The sequence below is a fragment of the Gossypium hirsutum genome, chromosome D12, assembly GCF_007990345.1.
Source record: "Gossypium hirsutum isolate 1008001.06 chromosome D12, Gossypium_hirsutum_v2.1, whole genome shotgun sequence".
NCBI classification, from domain to species: Eukaryota; Viridiplantae; Streptophyta; class Magnoliopsida; order Malvales; family Malvaceae; genus Gossypium; species Gossypium hirsutum.
The window spans coordinates 49,853,360-49,873,531 of NC_053448.1; the positions used below are offsets into that span (position 1 = coordinate 49,853,360).

The window sequence follows — 20,172 nt, forward strand, 5'->3', positions numbered from 1 at the left end:
CGTTATCAAATGCCCAGAAGAAGGGATGACGTACTACCTACGACATCAACCGGTGAGGGGACGTCGTACGCTGTAGATAATTGTGGGTTAGAAGGTGAGTCCGATGTGGATCCACCTCGAGAGCCCGGGCCAGATGGTGCAAAGGTGGCATTATTTTCTGAACCGGAGCCTATTCCAATAGAAGGTGAAGATGGTGATATGAGTGCAGATGATGAAGAAAATCCACGATTCAGAGCATATTCACCTCCAGCCCACATGCATAATGTTGATCTGTCAGCAGATGATGCGTTAGAGTTTCCAGATCTACCACACCGGGTGCACGATCGTACAAGTTCGGGAGTAGATCTTGGTGAACTTGAAGTTGGTAATCAGTTTACCAATGAGGATAGTTTTATTGGTGCTTTGAAACAGCATAGCATCAAAAACGGCGTTAATTACCACGTCGTTAAATCAAAATCTGATAAGTTTGAGGCGAAGTGTGCGGTGCAAATCGGCACATGTTCATGGAAAATCGTCGCCTCGTTAAGGAAGAGGATAGGGTTGTGGGAGATCAAAAAGTACAAAGGTCCACATACATGTGCTGCAAGTACAGTATTGAATGTGTATGAATAATTTTTTGATTTTCCAATGTTGCATTACTTAATGTACTCCCTCCCTGTCTAGGTGTTTCAGAAGATCATTCGAAAATGGATTCAGCTATGTTGGCTAGCTTGATACTGCCCACGATAAAAGCAGATCCTCGGACTTCAGTGCCGGTGATAATTGCCAATATCCGTAGCCAAATAGGGTACACGCCCTCTTACCGCAAGGCTTGGATAGCTAAGCAAAAGGCATTGGAGAAGATGCATAGTGGGTGGGACGCCTCTTATAATGAAATATGGCAATGGTGTCAGGTGCTAGAGAGATACGTCCCAGGTGCCATCACAGACCTTCAAACGGATCATGCGTACTACAACGGCCGATTTCTACGTGGGTGCCAAGTGTTCAAATGCCTAGTTTGGACCTTTAAGCAATGTCGAGACGCATTTCCGTACTGCAAGCCATTGGTACAAATTGACGGTACCTTCATGTTCGATAGGTACACTCATCGGTTATTGGTTGCAGTGGCACAGGACGGCGGTGGGAGAATTCTTCTAATTGCATATGCAATAACACCGGGGGAGTCGTCTGATGACTGGGATTTCTTTCTCTCTAGGTTAAGGAGGCATGTGTGCCCCCAACCTGATATCTGTGTTATTTCAGATCGGGGCGCCGGTATACTAGCTGCATTTGATCGAGAGGGAAGCTTGTGGTAGTGTACACACCATAGATATTACCTGAAACACGTTGCTTCGAACTACTACAGCCAATATCCATCTAAGACAGAACGACGACAAGTGACCAACATGGGTATTTACTGTATAACTGTATTATTTCGTTTGTCAAATTGAATTAGTTTTATTCGTAAAAGGGGTATAAAATATTCGCTATGTTCTTATATTGGTAGGGTATGAAATGAATAAAGATCGTTTCCACGAGATGTTGGCAATCTTGCAATCCCAAAACAGAGAAGGGGCGGACTACCTTTGCAACATACGTTTTGAGCAGTGGGCACAAGCATACGACGGAGGCCTACGATATGGCCATATAACGTCGAACCTGGCAGAATGCAAAAATTCTGTTCCTAAAGGAACGCGCCATCTACCGATAACAGCGGTTGTGCGAGAGACATATTTCCGTTTGGCGGAGCTATTTCCAAAGCGAGCAGCAACTTATGCAGGCCAGATGCAGGGTGGGCATGTATGGTGCAGTAAGGTAGTTCAAGAAATTAACAAGGCGAAGGCGAGGGCAAATATCATGCACGCTGTGTGTCACGATCGAGACAATTTATGGTTTCGCGTGACGGAGTTTGACATACCGCACCAAGGCGTTATTGGCGGCTAATATCGTGTACACTTGCGAAACATGACCTGTGACTGTGGGAAGTTCGATGCACTTCGTTATCCATGCGCTCATGTTATTGCAGCCTGTCAGAATCTCCGTCTGGATCCGCTGAGTTATGTGGATGAAGTGTACAAATTAGAAAACATGTACAACGTATGGAGACACGTTTTCTCACCGGTCCCAGATGAACGAAAGTGGCCACCCGTATCTGTTGCTCCTTTTAAGCTGTTACCGGATAGAGAATTGCGTCGCAAGCCGAAGGGTCGACCTTTCTCCACTAGAATACGGAACAATATGGATATCCGAGAAACAACCAGTCAACGGAAGTTGTGCGGATGGTGTAGGAACCCGGGCCATACAAGTCGATCATGCCCTAATCGCAATAGTTGAATGTAATTATAGAAGAAATTGCTTTTTATTCAATTATGTATTGATAATTGTATTAAATTTTGGTAAAATTATCAAATTACTACAATTTCTTAAATGTTAGTACCAGTCAAAACATTTTACGAAATCCAACATTATGTAAAACTACAATTTAATTAGGGTTTTTAATTAAATAGGGTTAGGGTTTTTAATTTAGTTAAATTAGGTTAGGTTAGGGTTTTTAATTTAATTAAATAGGTTAGGGTTTGAGTTTTTAATTAAATTAGGTTAGGTTAGGGTTTTTAATTAAATTAGGTTAGGGTTAGGGTTTTTAATTTAGTTAAATTAGGTTAGGTTAGGGTTTTTAATTTATTTAATTAGGTTAGGGTTTGGGTTTTTAATTAAATTAGGTTAGGGTTAGGGTTAGGGTTTTTAATTATTTAAATTAAGTTAGGTTAGGGTTTTTAATTTAATTAATTAGGTTAGGGTTTGGGTTTTTAATTAAATTAGGTTAGGTTAGGGTTTTTAATTAAATTAGGTTAGGTTAGGGTTTTAATTAAATTAGGTTAGGGTTAGAGTTAGGGTTTTTAATTTAGTTAAATTAGGTTAGGTTAGGGTTTTTAATTTATTTAAATAGGTTAGGGTTTGGGTTTTTAATTAAATTAGGTTAGGTTAGGGTTTTTAATTAAATTAGGTTAGGTTAGGTTAGGGTTTTTAATTTAATTAATTAGGTTAGGGTTTGGGTTTTTAATTAAATTAGGTTAGGGTTTTTAATTAAATTAGGTTAGGGTTAGGGTTTTTAATTATTTAAATTAAGTTAGGTTAGGGTTTTTAATTTAATTAATTAGGTTAGGGTTTGGGTTTTTAATTAAATTAGATTAGGTTAGGGTTTTTAATTAAATTAGGTTAGGTTAGGGTTTTTAATTAAATTAGGTTAGGGTTAGGGTTTTTAATTTAGTTAAATTAGGTTAGGTTAGGGTTTTTAATTTATTTAAATAGGTTAGGGTTTGGGTTTTTAATTAAATTAGGTTAGGTTAGGGTTTTTAATTTAATTAAATTAAGTTAAGTTAGGGTTTTTAATTTAATTAATTAGGTTAGGGTTTGGGTTTTTAATTAAATTAGGTTAGGGTTTTTAATTAAATTAGGTTAGGGTTAGGGTTTTTAATTATTTAAATTAAGTTAAGTTAGGGTTTTTAATTTAATTAATTAGGTTAGGGTTTGGGTTTTTAATTAAATTAGGTTAGGTTTTTTAATTAAATTAGGTTAGGGTTTAGGGTTTTTAATTATTTAAATTAAGTTAGGTTAGGGTTTTTAATTTAATTAATTAGGTTAGGTTAGGGTTTTTAATTTATTTAAATAGGTTAGGGTTTGGGTTTTTAATTAAATTAGGTTAGGTTAGGGTTTTTAATTTAATTAAATTAAGTTAGGTTAGGGTTTGGGTTTTTAATTAAATTAGGTTAGGGTTTTTAATTAAATTAGGTTAGGGTTAGGGTTTTTAATTATTTAAATTAAGTTAGGTTAGGGTTTTTAATTTAATTAATTAGGTTAGGGTTTGGGTTTTTAATTAAATTAGGTTAGGGTTTTTAATTAAATTAGGTTAGGGTTAGGGTTTTTAATTATTTAAATTAAGTTAGGTTAGGGTTTTTAATTTAATTAATTAGGTTAGGGTTTGAGTTTTTAATTAAATTAGGTTAGGGTTTTTAATTAAGTAGGGTTAGGGATTTTAATCAAATAATGTCAAAATAACTTAGAAAAAATTCTATGTGTATTACATCGTCATAAACTTCTAATTCATTACATCAAATGATTAATTTTAATACGGTAATCAATGTCTATGACCGGGGGATTCAGTTCCACATGGCGGCCGTCGACGGTTACGCGCTGGATTCCTCCTTTCTCTAGCTTCCAGCGGCGGTTGTTGTTCCTCTGGTGGGGATTCTGGTTCTTCCGGTTCGACATCTGGTTGTCGGACTTGGGACGATGATCCACCTTCAAAGAATAGTGTATGTGGTGGTGTTTGCATCATGAACGGCGACGGAGTTTGAAAGCCATGCGTTGCTGGCGATTGGTAAAAAGGAGAGCTCCCCGATGGCCCCCCTTGCGACCCCTCCTGCGCCGATGGCCTAGTTATCGGTGGTCCGCTCGGCATTACAGGAAATGGAGCTGATCCGGGCATTTGGCTCCAACCTGCCATAGGATTCGGAAAAGGATACATGTACGGGTTAGGGTACATATAAGGGCTAGGAAACATACATGGCATCATAGGGAAAGGTTGGGGCGTGGGTATCATCTGTTGAATTGCTGCGCTGGGTGACTGCGTTGGTGCTCTCGTTGGGGACGGTGATTGCATGGTCGCTGATGATGAACCGGGTGAATGTCAGGGCCTCGTTGAGGGGCTGCCCTCGTAGTTTTGTCCCCTTGGATTTTGAGGCCCGCGCCTTTCCCTTCCGACACGTATTTGCCGCCGCCTCTCCTCCGGCGTAAGTAAATACGGCTTCCCATGGGCCCTAAACCATGGCATGTATTCTGGAACGCACGCTAACTCGGGAACGATGATTGGTTCCCGAGTAGGTAGATATTCATTCCGATTTTCCCACATTTCTGTGTACACTGACCAGTACAACGGCCAATCCGTACCTAATAGCCGAAGGTCGATTTTGTGGTGCTCGTCAAACTCCTCAGGGTCCGCAGGGATCGGTTGTCTACATCCAAACTGTCGTAGGACTCTGTCTGTCTGGTGGGGCTCCACGGTTGCATAGTTGATCAACACCACTTTCACGTACCAAGCATTCGGATTTTGTAAAAACTCTTCCGGGATTACTGCCCGGACTGTCGGATCCTCGTATGGTGTCCATTGAAACTACATGAACATGATAGAAATATTACATATATACATAATACTAAATACTAAATATCAATCCACTAGCGAATGTATGGAAATTTCTATTTGCAATAATACTTACTTCTGCTTCCGAGCGTTGCTCCAATAGAAGCCGTATATCTTCAAGTTCAGTCGGTATTCCACGATAACTTGCCGGATGGTTCCACCTAATTAAATAAATTTTTAGCATTCTTTTATTCTTACAAAATCTACATATCAATTTCAAAATGTAATATAAAATTTACCTCGTTACGAGTGGGAATGTATATGGGTGGTTCACTCGAGGACGTAGAAATGGAAAGCGAAACCGTGTCCATGATTGCAGTAGTGACAGGCAACCTCCGATTTTTGCTCTCCTCGGTTTGGTCGCCCCGCACATCTCCTGATATAATGTTGCCAAGACGGCAGACCCCCAACTAAATTCACCGGCTGCTCTAAAATCAACGAGTTTTAGCAACCACCTTAGATGTACACGGCTCTGTGATGTGTCGGCCATGAGATAGCCTCCAATTATTTGAAGAATGTATGATCGAGCATTTTATCCGGGGAAGGTGGCACGTAACCAGCCCATCTCCACCTTACCTCCATCCATTTTATCTGGAACGACGCCCAAAAGCTCGTAGCACACCGCCTCCCAATTGCTAGATTGGACAGACTCGGTCACTGGGTGCCCATCCACCGGCAATCCCAAATGCAGATGGACATCTTCTAGAGTGATAGTGCACTCTCCACATGGAAGATGAAATGTGTGCGTCTCAGGTCTCCACCTCTCGATCAACGCACTAATCAGTTTCTGCTCCAACTTGCATCCCCGGCCTACCGTCGCCACGTGCCAAAATCCCGCTTCCCGCAGGTAGTTCTCTACAAACGGTGATGGAGCATGCATATTCCGAATATTGCATTCCAATACCCGATCTTCAGCCTTTTATAACAAAAAATATATTAATAAATATCTAAAAATACATAAATAAAATATCTTAAAAAAATTTAAAATATAAATTTAATACTTACCATGTTCATTTGCTCCACCGATATGTGATTCCTATCAAGACGAATCAATGATCCGGCCATTGTTGAAAATATTAAAAATTTTAAAATTATTTAAAAAAATAAAAAATTTTAAAATTTTCTTAAAAAAATGAAATTTAATGGAAAAAGAAATTTAATATGGATTTGGAGATTTTTTGAAGGAAATTGAGAGGATTTTGGAAGGAATTTGAGAGTTTGAGAGAATTTTGGAAGTAAATTGAGAGAAATTTTGAAGGGAATTGAGAGAATTTTTGAAAGGAATTTGTTTGTGAAAATAAAAGGGGTGGGGGGTTTATATAGTAAAAAAAATTTTACCGTGGGGGGGGCAACGGTCAATTTTTTGACCGTTGGGCACTGTTCACGCGCGCGTCCACATCGCGTCCACTTCAGCAGGTCGCGCTGACGTGGACGCGACCTTCTGCCCCGTCCCTTGACATCGCTCCGATGTGGCGCGATTTCGGGGGAAATGGCCCATTCCGGTAAATAATTAAAAAACCGGCCTATTTCGGCAATTTTATAAAAAAATTGGCTTTTTTTGGTAAATTAGCAATCAAAATGTCTAGAATTTCAATTTCCCTTTTATTTCACTTAAATTTGGCAAAATTTACAACTTTTCCTTATTTCACATCAATTTCTTGATTTTTCTATGCTTATGCCGCCTCAACCATCCCATGTGGGACAAATTGCCCTTTTAGTCCTCTTTTATTTACTATTTAGGCTATTTAATCACTATTTATTTAATTAGCAAGTTTTGCACCTTTTTCAATTTAGTCCTTTTTAATTAATTAACTACCAAAACGTTAAAATTTTCTAATGAAACTTTAATGCTACCTTAATGACACTCCGTATATATTTATAAAAATATTTACGGTTCGGTTTATAGGACCGAGATCTCGATACCTCTTTTCTAAATCACTTAACCTAATAAAGTCTTATAAAACACACATTACTAATTCAAATATCTTTTAAAAACCACATTTGGCTCTTAAATATTAAATAATAAAAATTTACAAGCTTATTTGCTGGATTTGGTGGTCTCGAACCATAGTTTCTGACATCACTGAAAATTGGGCTGTTACAAGTGAGCCTGCATAACAACATAAAAACTTTGTGCAAACCAAATAGATTGACTTTATAATCAGAATGCATACACCACAAGAAAAATAATTTCGTCTTAGTTAGGACAGACGAAGAATCGTTACGGCCTGAATAATAAAAAGCAAGAAATCTATGAATGTATCTTAGGGCCGACTCATGCACTAGTAAGGCTTTAGAGGTCTTAGCATTGTAAGTGTGTGATATAGAGTTAGTCAAAGCCAAGTAAGCAACATCAGCATCGAAATTGCTTGGTATGTCAAGTAAAGCAATATGGTATGAATCGGATTGATCATCGTTAGGGTCAGCGATACCCATAGCTATATTGAAATTCGAAACTAACATTCTAAATGTTTTACCAAGCAATTGGAAGCAGACGATGTCTTGAGTTTCCACAATCCTAATGGCATTTATATTGAAGCTAAATGTTGCATAAAATCCATATACGAGTTTGTAGTATGCAGCACAATTAATATTCGCATAAGATGTCCAACCAATAGTATCGAGATAATTAAAAACATAATCACATAAATTAAGTCTGTCGAGGTTGTAGAGATTGGAAGTGTAATTATACCAAGAAAGTGACAAAAAACAATGATGGAATTGTAGAGATTGATTAGGGGCAAAATGGTTTTTTCTTAAATAGATAATTATGAAAAATATCTCATAATTGTTGTCCCATTTTAAGCTTTGAATTTTTTATGAGAACTTAAAATTGAATATGGGCCACATGTTGAAAATGGTGATGTTCATATCTTTTAAGTTTTAATTATAATTTTATATTCATTAAATTTAATAGATTTTTATAGAAAAATGTAAAATTTTCCATCAATTATCATCCTTTCCAACATAAACCTCTATTGTTCATGATAATCAACTTTCATTTTGTTTCATTTTAGTCTTGTCCACCATTTTTAACTAACCCAAGTTTAATTCCTTCAATTCCTTTCATAAATTTTTTAGTGAAAATAATAAAGCAACCGTATAATAAGTTTAGTTTCATGTAGAGATAAGTGATGTTCATCTTGGAGGAGAAATCAAACTTAAGTTATGGTTTGGTATAAAGACCAAGGTATGGATGATAAGGTTTTATCATTAATCTCATGTTTATTTCAACAAAAGTGTATGTAAATATTATTTTATTATTGTTTTAATATTAAATCTTGTATATGTTTTCTTATGAAAACAAAGAAAAAGAGAAGATGGGTGAATCTCAAATTGGTGATAAGGGAAAAGAAGTAGCTAAAAAGTGAATGAAGAAGAAGGAAGCTTATCTAAACACTTGGCTGTAAGTACCTCAAAATTTTCACTTTACCTAATAAAACTTAAGTGAAAATTTATTGAATTTGTTATAGTAACATTTATGTAAGTAAATTATATAAGATAATGATTGATAATTACTATGAAATCGATTTTAAAATAGTGATGTCAAAAGATGAATTTAAATGACAAAGAAAAATAATTTATATGTAGCGAATTTGTTGTAAAGAGGACTAAATTGAAAAATTTACAAAAAAATTAGATAAGTAAAACAAAATTATTAGATATAGAAATTAAATTAAGTGTTTTATGATAGTGAATCAAATGCCAAGTGATATTTTAATGATTATTAAATTTGATATAATTAAGGACTAAATTGTAAAAGAGTGTAAAGTTTTAATCACCATTAATTGTTAAGTGAATGTGATGATTTTAGCATATTTAATGCTCATGTAGATAAGATATGAAACTAGTAGGATATAGATGACATGTCATTAGGAATTTTTATGCGTGCTAGTGATAGTGGCATTTTGATGCAATACAATGATACTGCAATTTGGTGCTAGTGACAGAAGCATTTCGATCTATTTCAATGAATTTTCACTTTCGTGCATATCAATGTACGCATATTTGTGCTAGTAATTCAGTGTTCTTTTTGCATATCTTTTGTGTTCTATTGAGTCTACATATAGGCTAACATGAAACAAAAAATGGAATTTATTAGTGAACTTAGTAAGTGTCATATAAGAAGATAGTTGAGAATTGTTAATGCTTAACCTTTATTTAATTTCATTTTATATTATTATAAGTTGAATGTTAACATTTGTTAGTTGTAAAGGTAAATTTAATTTTTGATGTATTTACTAAGCTTTCATAAGCTTAATGCATTATTTTTCAATGTGTAGGTAGAGGCTTGACTTGAAGCTTTAGAGTGAAGTTTCTATCTCAACTCATCTCATCTCATCACATCTCAAGGCTTAGAAGAGAGTATGGATTTAATCTTTTGATATTAGTCTATGACATGTACATAGGTTTAATTTAAGTACATGTTTGAGATTACTAGTGGAAAAACTTAGTAAACTTTGAGCATTTTGTTAGCTCTGTGAACTTGATTGAGCTTGTTTGGAATATACACACATATATTTATATTGTATCACATGTTATTTTGATGGTGCTTTATGTTTAAAATGGATAATTGAGGTATGGGAATGAAAGGTAATGATATTGGCATGAAAAGAGAGCATTTTGACATGTTTTGGGGTTCTTTACACTTGGGGTGCGGTACCCTTAGAGACAGGTGTCAATACCTAACTTCTAGAATGAAAACAAATCTACAATAACTTAGCTAGGGTACCAATACCTAGCTCAAAGGTATTGATACATGTGCTTCTAATCCTTATACTTACACTGTTTTGACTTAAAAATGTCCCGAATACATCCAAATTTTAAGAATTGCTTAGAAGTGTCCTGAATCACTCTAAATGAACTCAATTTAATTAAAATGAACTGAATTTGATAATGTCCTACTTTAATGCTCTTAATGTCCAAATATAAGATTCGTTGTATGGCTTAACCCAATAAAAAAATATCACAAGATTACCTTCATTTATTAGTACTCTCCTATGCCCTTGAAGAGGAATAATGTTTCTCTTTCTACTTTTTTACTAAGCCAAAGACACCTACAATCTTTTACAACTCTTCATACGCCACCGAGTAAAATCATCACCCAAGCTTCCAACTCCTTCCTCTTAACATCATTTAAAATTTACATTACAAACATCATTCATATATTAAATTTTATAAAACTATATATAAAGTAATTTAAATACAACAATAATACACAAAAACACATTAAAACGTAATCGGTTTAACTATTAATCAATGAATTCATATTTTAAGCTTATAAGCTTTAATATATTAATTAGAGCTTGTGAATCGATTAAAATGCTATAATTTATTTCTCATAACTATCTTTAAATTAATAATGTGTATATATATTTATTTTATTGGAGTATTTTTTTAATATTTGATTCTCAATTCATTGGAATGCTAAACTGCTTGGTTTCTCGTGGCATTGTCCTCGACATGTTTAACAAGTTATTAATTAATTACAACTTTTTTTAAACGTGTCGGTGATTTAAGCCGCGATTTATAAGTTTACAATAAAAACTTAGGTTAAAATATGTTCTAGGTCCCGTACTTTTATAGATATTAAAATTTAGTCTCTCTATTTTTTTAGACTTAAAAGTGCAATTCAATTGTTGACACTGTTAAAATTATTCTGTTAGATTCAAGTTTATTAGAATGCAATTTTTTTATTATAGAGCTACTAAGTGAATATTTCTTTCATTTCAAAATGACATACCAATAAATTTAATAGAAGGATTTTAATGTTGTTAATAATTAAATCTGAATTTTGAAATCTAAAAAATAGGACTAAATTCATAAATATAAAGATTAAGAGATTAAGTTCCAAATGCATGAAGAGTACAAAAACTTAAAGTATATTTTAATCTAGAATTTATATATGCAAATAAACTACTTTTTTGGTGGTAATATGCCAATAAACTTTTATAACCAGTGTGTATTCAAAAGTAAATTGCATCTTATAGTAATGAGGATGCATTTTTTTGGTTAATTTAAAAGGAAAAATTAATTAATGTTTAATGATTTTGATTAAGATAAATTTATAAAAAAATAGACAAATAATTTGAAATAAAAACCTTTTATTTTTATACAATACTTAGAACTGCCATTAAATATTCCTTCCCAACCCTTAAATAGAAGGATAATACGTTTCAGTGCATTAGCACTCACGTCTCTCCTGCACCGGCAATAATACCGATGCTAATCGAGCTAAGACTCAATCAACAATAAAATTCTTTTCTTTTAATGTAATGAAAAAGAACCTTTTTAATATTAATGGCTAATATACTAAAAAAAAAATCCCTTAAACTACTACACTTTATTTAAATAAGTCTTTAAACTATTTTTGTAGTTAGATAAATCTCTATCTTATATTTTTTATTTAAAAGAGCCCTTGATTTTAATAGTAAAGAAAATTTATTTTGAATTTTATGCTTTTAATTTTTGGTTGATACAATATAAATTTTATATACTTTTAATTTTAACATACAATTTAAAAGAGTAATCAAGATTTTCAAACAAATGATTAAGTAGGTTATGTATAAAAACACTTTCAAGAAATTTTAAAATATTATTTTTTTTACTTTTAAATATATTATATTATTTTTATTTAATAAACTATTCTCATAAAATTTATATCGGCATAAAATGTAAATTAGTTTAAAAATTCAAATTATTTTTATATTAACATTAACATCAAGGGTTTTCATGGATAAAAATTATAGGGCTTATTTAACTACAAAATAACCTAAGGGCTTGTTTAAACAAAATATAATAGTTTAAGGGGTTTTTTCAAGTATATTAACCAATATTAAATGAAAATAAATACAAATTAAATAGGTCAAATAATGAATTAACTATTGTATTCCAACAAGAAGTAGACAGGTGCTCACGTGCATGCATCTGCATGTACAGCTTACTTTACATATAAGTCTCTCTGCATCGTCCCTAAACCCTGAAAATGGGAAAATGAAAATACACTTCTCGATGATGTTCATCAATGGCGATGTTTCCTAGGAAATAATGTCATCCCTGTCCCCCAACTGGACTTTGCCAATCTTTTGACTTTTTGGCTTTTTTGATGATTTTATTGCTCCTTTTATGAAATTACATACAAATATGATACGGGAAAGTATAAATAACATATACAAATCATATGAATATAACGGAATATATTAATCCATATTTTTTTGGTTCAATATATTAAATAATCAATAAATTGATTAAAAAAAACATAACATAAATAAACTAATCAAAATCTAAAAACTTAAACCTCATATAAATAATACTGACTGCAGTTGTTATTGCTTAACTCCTTTCTCCGAGCTCTCTTCAAACTGCAAAAAGTTAAAAAAAAAAAACAAACAAACAACAAAACAATGGCAAAGGGCTTCTTTTTCTTGATATTGGCTTTGCTTCTGCTATCAACTGCAAAAGCCAGGCCTCTTTCCAATGACCTTCAGAAGCTACCATTTTCTACACCAGTAAGTTAATTTTCTTCCCTGGAACATATCTATTCTTTATTTAGTGGGCATATTTTTACTGGATTTTTTTCTATGTTAACGATTTACAGGAATCGATAAGTTTCATTGATGGCGAGTGCAGAGGTTTGAATGATGAAGAATGTATGATTAGAAGGTCATTGGCTGCTCATACGGATTATATTTATACCCAGGAAAATGATGCTCCATGATCTTTTCTCTATGAATTCCAATCTTTACTTCTCCGGAATGTTCACAACTTAAACTGCTTACTTCTTATGTTTTTTGCCATTGATAAAGGTTTTGAACTATGTAAATCGAAATCATAGCATATATTAAATGAATCTGATAGACCGATCAATGATCATATCATACCAGAAAAAAAAACACTAGAAAAATAATGCAGACAGAATTCTCATGCAGGAGCTTTGGATTTTCAGATTGGCCCTTTAGGGTTTTTCCTTTTTCTTTTTCGTGTTTTGACACTCTTATCTGATATAAATTAATTAGTGATCTGGAAAACTTTAAAAGCATGAATATACTTTTTATTAATTGGACATAAGTGGAATACACGTGCTCCCATAATGAAATCTAACTTCTTTCTTGCGTCAATTTGGGTGCTGAGCCGTCAAGTTTATTGCTTATTAGGATTCAGAAATCTCAAGAGCTGATGAGATTCTGAAGCCAACAGATGAAGTTTCGAGTAATGACAAATTACATTTGAACAATATAAAGAACAAGTGAAGCCTGTGCTTTGATGTCGATGCTTTTTGGTGAAAACAAGTAAACCTGGGCTGAACTCTGTTAGAACAATGGCAGCAGCAACTAAGCAACCAAGAGCATAAGCACATAAACAGCAAACTAAAAGAGAAAAAAAACTCAAAACAACAGCAAGTAACTGAAGAAGTCATGTTGCTTTCATTCCCATTTTCAAAATATAAGATGTTACAAAAATAACATGTCAGTTACCTAAACTTGTAACTGCTCCCACCAATTTGGCAAGTTACCAATTAAAAATAATACAAGTTAAAAAGCTGAAACAAATCAGCTATTACATCCATCATATTCAAATCTTACTAACTTTAGAAATCAAGTTACATATCAACTTGATAACTTTACAAAAAGATCAAAATAAACAAAATGAAACAAGCAGCTTCTGGTCCTCCTCGAATGCTGGTCTGCTGCTGCTAGTCTGCATTATGGTTACTTGTTGCATTGTAGTCCATGCTCAACACTCCTCCTTGGACTGTAGGCAACAAACACCAATCGAATCCCTTAAGAATTCAAACCTAATTGTGCCAAGAGGCTTTGTCAAAATGTCAGCCAATTGGTCTTGTGAGCTACAATGTGTAAGACATACTTCTTTGGATTGTACAGCCTCTCGAACAAAATAAAACTTGAGTTTAAAATGTTTAGTTTTGTCATGAAAAACAGGATTTTTGGAAATGGCAACTGCTGACTGGTTGTCCACCACAAGTTCAGTAGGCTCAAGTTGCTCTTCATTCAAATCACATAGCAACTTTCTAAGCCAAATAGCTTGACTCACTCCTGCAGCTGCTACTATGTATTCAGCTTCAGCAGTTGACTGAGCTATCTGCTGCTTCTTTGAGCTCCAACAGAAAACTCCCGAACCAAGTGTAAAGAAGTAGCCCGAGGTACTTCTCATATCATCAATCGATCCACCCCAGTTACTATCTGAGTAGCCAGTTAATTTCAGCTCACTTCCTCTATTGAACATTACTCCAAACTTCAAAGAGCCTTTGACATACTTGAGTATCCTCTTAACTGCCTTCAAATGAGTTATATTGCAGCTGTGCATAAATCTATACAATAAGCTAACTGCATGCATAAGGTCATCTGGTTGCTGTTAAATAGAGCAAACAACCAATCAAGCTTCTATACTCTCTTTCATCAACCTTTTCCTGGTTTCCATAGTTGGTCAGTTTCTCTCCCATAGCTAATGGTGTGTTCACTGGTTTGCAATTTTCCATATGAAACTTAGTGAGAATTTTCAAGGCAAATGCATGCTGGCTGATAAAAATGCCTCGATCTGACTGGTTTACTTCCATACCAAGGAAGTAAGTCATGATTCCCAAATCTGTCATATCAAACATGTCTTGCATTTTTTCTTTGAACTCCTGAATCAATTCGACCCTGCTTCCAGTCACCAATAAGTCATCCACATATATTGAGACAATTAGCAAAGTCTCATCTTTAGACTTCTTTACAAACAGAGTTGGCTCACTCAAGCTTTTCTCGAAATTGAGCCTAGATAGGTAAGCATCTATCCTGTCATACCAGGCTCGAGGAGCTTGTTTCAGTCCATAAAGAGCCTTCTTTAGCCTATAAACTTTGTCCTCATTTCCTTGGATTTTAAAACCATCAGGCTGTTCAACATAAATTTCTTCCTTGAGAAGACCATTCAGAAAAGCTGACTTGACATCGAGTTGATGAACCCTCCACTGCTTCTGTGCAGCCAAGGCAAACAGAAGCTTTATGGTATCCAGCCTTGCCACTAGAGCAAATGTCTCCTCAAAATCAATGCCAAACTGTTGGCTATACCCTTTCACCACTAGCCTTACCTTGTGCTTGTTCAAAGAACCATCAGCATTGAATTTGGCCCTGAAAACCCACTTGACACCTATGGCCTTCTTCTGATCAAGTCTGTCTACTAGATACCAAGTGTCATTTTTGTTGATCATATCTATTTCAACCTCCATGGCTTTCTTCCAGCTCTTGTTTCTTGCAGCTTCTTCATAGCTCGAAGGCTCAACAATGGCTACATTGCATCTTTGGTAGATATCAGTAATGGACCTGGTCCCTCTCACAGGAGTATCATTTACATTGGCATTACTGACTTCATTTTCTGCCAATTCTAAGTTGCTATCAATCTGCTCTTCTTCAAATTGACTTGTGTCAGAGCCATTTAGACTCCAAAACATTCCTTCATCAAATTTGACATCCCTATTTACCAAAATCTTCTTGGTTGAGGGATCAAATACTCTGTAGCCCTTCTTACAGCTACTGTAACCAACAAATATACCTGGAATTGACCTCTTCTCAAGTTTGGTTCTTCTTTCTACAGGTACAAGTACATAACACATGCAGCCAAATTCTTTCAAATGAGAAACAGCTAGTTTAAGATCATACCATGCTTCAAAAGGGGTTTTATCCTTCACAGCATGTGTTGGCAACCTATTAAGTAGGTACACTAAGGTGTTGACACCTTCAGCCCAAAAAATGCTTGAAAGCTTGCTTTGAAACAACAAACACCTGGCCATATTCATCACTGTTCTGTTCTTCCTCTCACACACTCCATTTTGCTGAGGAGTGTACACTGTGGTCAACTGATGATGAATCCCAGCCTGCTCACATAGTTTCTGAAATCTTTCAGACAAGCATTCAGAACCATTGTCTGTTCTCAAGGCCTTAACCCTGTGACCTGTTTGATTTTCTGCCAAAGCCTTAAACTTTCCAAAGACTTCAAATACTTCTGACTTCTGTTTCATAAAATACACCCAGCAAAATTTGGTCAGATCATCTATAAACAGTATAAAATACTTACTGCCATTCAATGAAGAGGTCTTCATTAGTCCACAAACATATGAGTGCACCAACTCAAGCCTTTCTCGAGCCCTCCATGCTTGGTTAACTGGAAAAGGCAACCTAGCTTGTTTACCAAGCTGGCACACTTCACAAACAGACTCACTGACCTCAACTTTGGTCATGTCTTCAGTCAAACTCATTTTGTGCAGCAAATCTAGTAACCTGAAATTGACACGACCAAACCTTTTATGCCATAGATCAGTACAGTCAGTTAAGCTTGTGTAGGCTTTTCTCTCAAGCTTGCTTACATCCAGCATGAAACACTTAACTGCCATAGGTGCTGAGACAATCTCTCTACCATGAACATCACTAATGACACAAGAATCATTCTTAAAAACTAGGGAGTAACCTTTCTTAACCAACTGACCTACACTAAGTAGGTTCTGATCTATTTCAGGCACATAAAGAACATCTGAAACCACTTTGTTACCTGAACCAGTGTTGATCACAACATCTGTAATAGCCCGATTTTGGGCCTAGTTGGAACAGTAGTTTTGGGATCACAAATCTGACAAGGAAAATTTTATTTTTCTTATATTTTTATGGTCTACAATTTCATGGAATGATTTTGTGAAAATTTCGTTCGAAAATTTCGACGTTTGGGCACTCAATTTAGTCAAAAGGACTAAATTGTAAAAAGTACAAAAGTTGAGTTCTACATGTTAGATGTGTTCAATTGTTATGAAACTTTAAATTGGAGGTCCTTATATGGTAATTAGACCATGGGTTAAGTTGGTATAGAAAAATGGGCATGAGATAAGTGAAATAGGAAAATTTTAAGTTAGGGGCAATTTGGTAATCTAGTAATTAAAATGAATTAAAAGGGAAAAAGATGGCAAATTGTGCTCATCTTCTTCATTTGGATGAAATCAGCAAGGGGGGAAGCCATTGTTAGGGTTTTCAAGCTTCCAAGCTCCATAGTAAGTGATTCTAAGCCCCGTTTTTAATGTTCTTTACGTTTTTTGAGTCCCGATAACTTGATTTTGCTTATTCTAGCAATAATTTAATCTAGGGTTTATATTTGAAAAAATACCCATATGTGAAATGTGTTTATTTTGATGTTTTATGGTAGAATATGAAGCTAGAAATTATGTTAAGCAACTTTTGCTAAGCGATTTTGAGTAAAAACGAGTAAAACGCCATAATCGATAAAAATACTAAATGTTCATAAGTGTTAGAGTGGGAATTTGATGTTGCCATAGAAGGGAAAAATGTTCATCATGTCATAATACATAAGAATAAGGGATTAAGTTTAATTTATGAGCTTTGGGGCAAAAGTGTAAATATGCAAAAGTTTAAGGGCAAAATTGTAATTTTGCCAAAGTTTGAGTCAAGGACTGTTTTGATAAATGTGAGTACTAAATAAGTCAAATGTGTTATTATAGATCAAGAAAGAAGTGGAATCGACATTGACCGGGGAAAAGAAAAGATTCAAGACTAAATTGCTAAATTTTTATATTGTTGCATCAAAGTAAGTTATGTGTAAATAATAGTAATATACTTTTATAAATTGTGAATTTTATTTGATATGTGAATCAATATTGAATGTGGACGGAAAATTGTTCATGAATTATTCAAGTGATTAAGTGTTGAAAATAAAGTGTTAAGTGTAAATTCCCGGTTGAACTTAGGAATAGAAGTGGATACAAGTGACATGTCACTAGAGATCAGTGTTACAGTGTTACAGTGAGTCCCGGGTGCTGGGTGATCTAGCATGTGTTACAGACACTTGGCAGCTTGTGTGAGCAGGCCCGTGAACATTTCCAGTGTTATTGATCAGTGGTAGCTTCGACTACATTTTAGTGGTAGCTTCGGCTACATATCAGTGTGGCACTTATGTGCTAATTCTCTACGTATCCGTGTATATTCCGAGTGTTCAACGGGAAATTGTCTAAGTGAAAATACATGAGATCATGTAACGATTAAGTGTAATTGAATAATGAATATATGTATGGAATTGAATTGAATATTGACTTGAAAATGAAAAAGTGAATTTTGAATTGAATAGTGATTAAAAGTGAAAAAGTGAAATTATGAAAAAGTAGAATTAGCAACAAAACAGTTTTGGACAGTAACAATAGTGTGACTTTGAAAAATCACCAAAAATGGTGGAAATTGAATTAGAGAGTGAATAAGATATGAAATGAAATCTTAAGGAGTCTATTTTTACATAAAAGAATTATAAAAGCATGTTAAAAATTTGAAGAGTTTAAATTTGAATGAAATTTGTAACTCGGTTTAATACGTTTACATGTGTAAGTGTTCTAGTAATGCCTCATACCCTATTCCAGAGTTGAATACAGGTAAGGGGTGTTACAACATCACCTCTGCCCTTGGCTTCAATCAAGTTCCCATTGCCTATTCTAACCTTCGAGGTAAAACTCCTGTCAAGGTTCTTAAACAGGCTCTCATCAGCTGCCATGTGATGTAAGCAGTCACTGTCCACAAGCCAGCTACATTTGCTGTTGACTGCAAAGCATGAGGCAGTGAAGATATGCTCCTCCTGAGCCAGAAGATTCTCAGCAGTCTTGGCTTGTATTGGCTGTACTTGTGCCTTTTCTTTATTTCTACAAATCTTCTCATGATGGCCATACTGCTTGCAACTTTTGCATTGGATATCTGGTCTGTTCCAGCAGTACTTTTCCAAGTGGTTAGTCTTCTTGCAGTGAATGCATAGTGGAAACCTCCTTTTGTCTGCATCTTTCTTTGATCTGTCCCTCTTTTCAAACCAAGGCTTCTTAGCCTTTTGACTTGAGCTAGAGCCTTCTCTGACCTTTGCTTGAAAAGCACCTTCAGGATTTTCCTCATGTTTGCTAGCCCTTCTTTGCTCAAGTGCATAGAGTGAGTTAACCAACTCAGACAAAGAGATGGTTGTGAGATCCCTCGAGTCCTCTAGTGAGGAGATTTTTGACTCAAACCTCTTAGGAAGAGTGGTTATCACTTTCTCAACAACCCTGCTGTCACTGAAATCTTCTCCATGGAGTCTGATGTTGTTCACAGTAGCCATGATCCTATCAGAATATTGCTTGATAGTTTCTGACTCCTTCATTTTCAAATTTTCAAATTTTCAAATTCCCTTCTAAGGTTGATAACTTGTTCCTGTCTAGTCTTATTTGATCCCATGAACTCCTCTTTCAGCCTGTCCCATGCTTGCTTAGGTGAGTCACAGGCCATGATGCGAGTAAAGATCACATTAGACACACCATTCTGTAAGTAGGCCATGGCTTTGTGCTTCTTGGCTCGCTCCTCACCATGCTGCCTGATCTGAGCAATGGTTGGATTTACTCTTAATGGTGGCAGCTCAACATCATTCTCAACTACACTCCACAGATCATGTGCTTGGAGGTAAGTTTTCATTTTAACTACCCAAATGTGGTAGTTCTCTCTAGCAAACACTGGTGGTGGAGGAGGTGCAAAGCTCATGTTGCTGAAACAGGTTTGACAAACTTGATTTCTTTTTAAGTTTGTTTTAAAACAGAAAAAAATTAAACAACAGAGGTCCTCAAAGACAAGAGGCTCTGATTACCATTTGTTAGAACAATGGCAGCAGCAACTAAGCAACCAAGAGCATAAGCACATAAACAACAAACTAAAAGAAAGAAAGAAAAACTCAAAACAACAGCAAGTAACTGAAGAAGTCATGTTTCATTCCCATTTTCAAAATATAAAATGTTACAAAAATAACATGTCAGTTACCTAAACTTGTAACTGCTCCCACCAATTTGGCAAGTTGCCAATTAAAAATAATACAAGTTAAAAAGCTGAAACAAATCAACTATTACATCCATCATATTCAAATCCTACTAACTTTAGAAATCAAGTTACATATCAACTTGATAACTTTACAAAAAGATCAAAATAAACAAAATGAAACAAGCAGCTTCT

The 20,172-nt window shown here is 34.9% G+C and overlaps 1 protein-coding gene across 1 annotated transcript; it reads left to right on the forward strand.

Moving 5' to 3' along the window:
* The first annotated feature begins 12,514 nt into the window (after nt 1–12,514).
* LOC107947596 (phytosulfokines 3) lies at nt 12,515–13,120 on the forward strand. Its single transcript, XM_016882196.2, has 2 exons — nt 12,515–12,684; nt 12,774–13,120. The coding sequence occupies exons 1-2, from the start codon at nt 12,580–12,582 to the stop codon at nt 12,891–12,893; spliced, it is 225 nt and encodes a 74-aa protein (XP_016737685.1). The 5' UTR covers nt 12,515–12,579; the 3' UTR covers nt 12,894–13,120.
* The last annotated feature ends 7,052 nt before the right edge of the window (nt 13,121–20,172 follow it).

What these genes read in the sequence shown, in the direction of transcription:
- LOC107947596 (XM_016882196.2), top strand. Translation starts at nt 12,580, where the DNA reads ATGGCAAAGGGCTTCTTTTTCTTGATATTGGCTTTGCTTCTGCTATCA. An exon ending in AGCTACCATTTTCTACACCA is followed by an intron (nt 12,685 to 12,773) that starts GTAAGTTAATTT and finishes AACGATTTACAG; the next exon opens with GAATCGATAAGTTTCATTGA.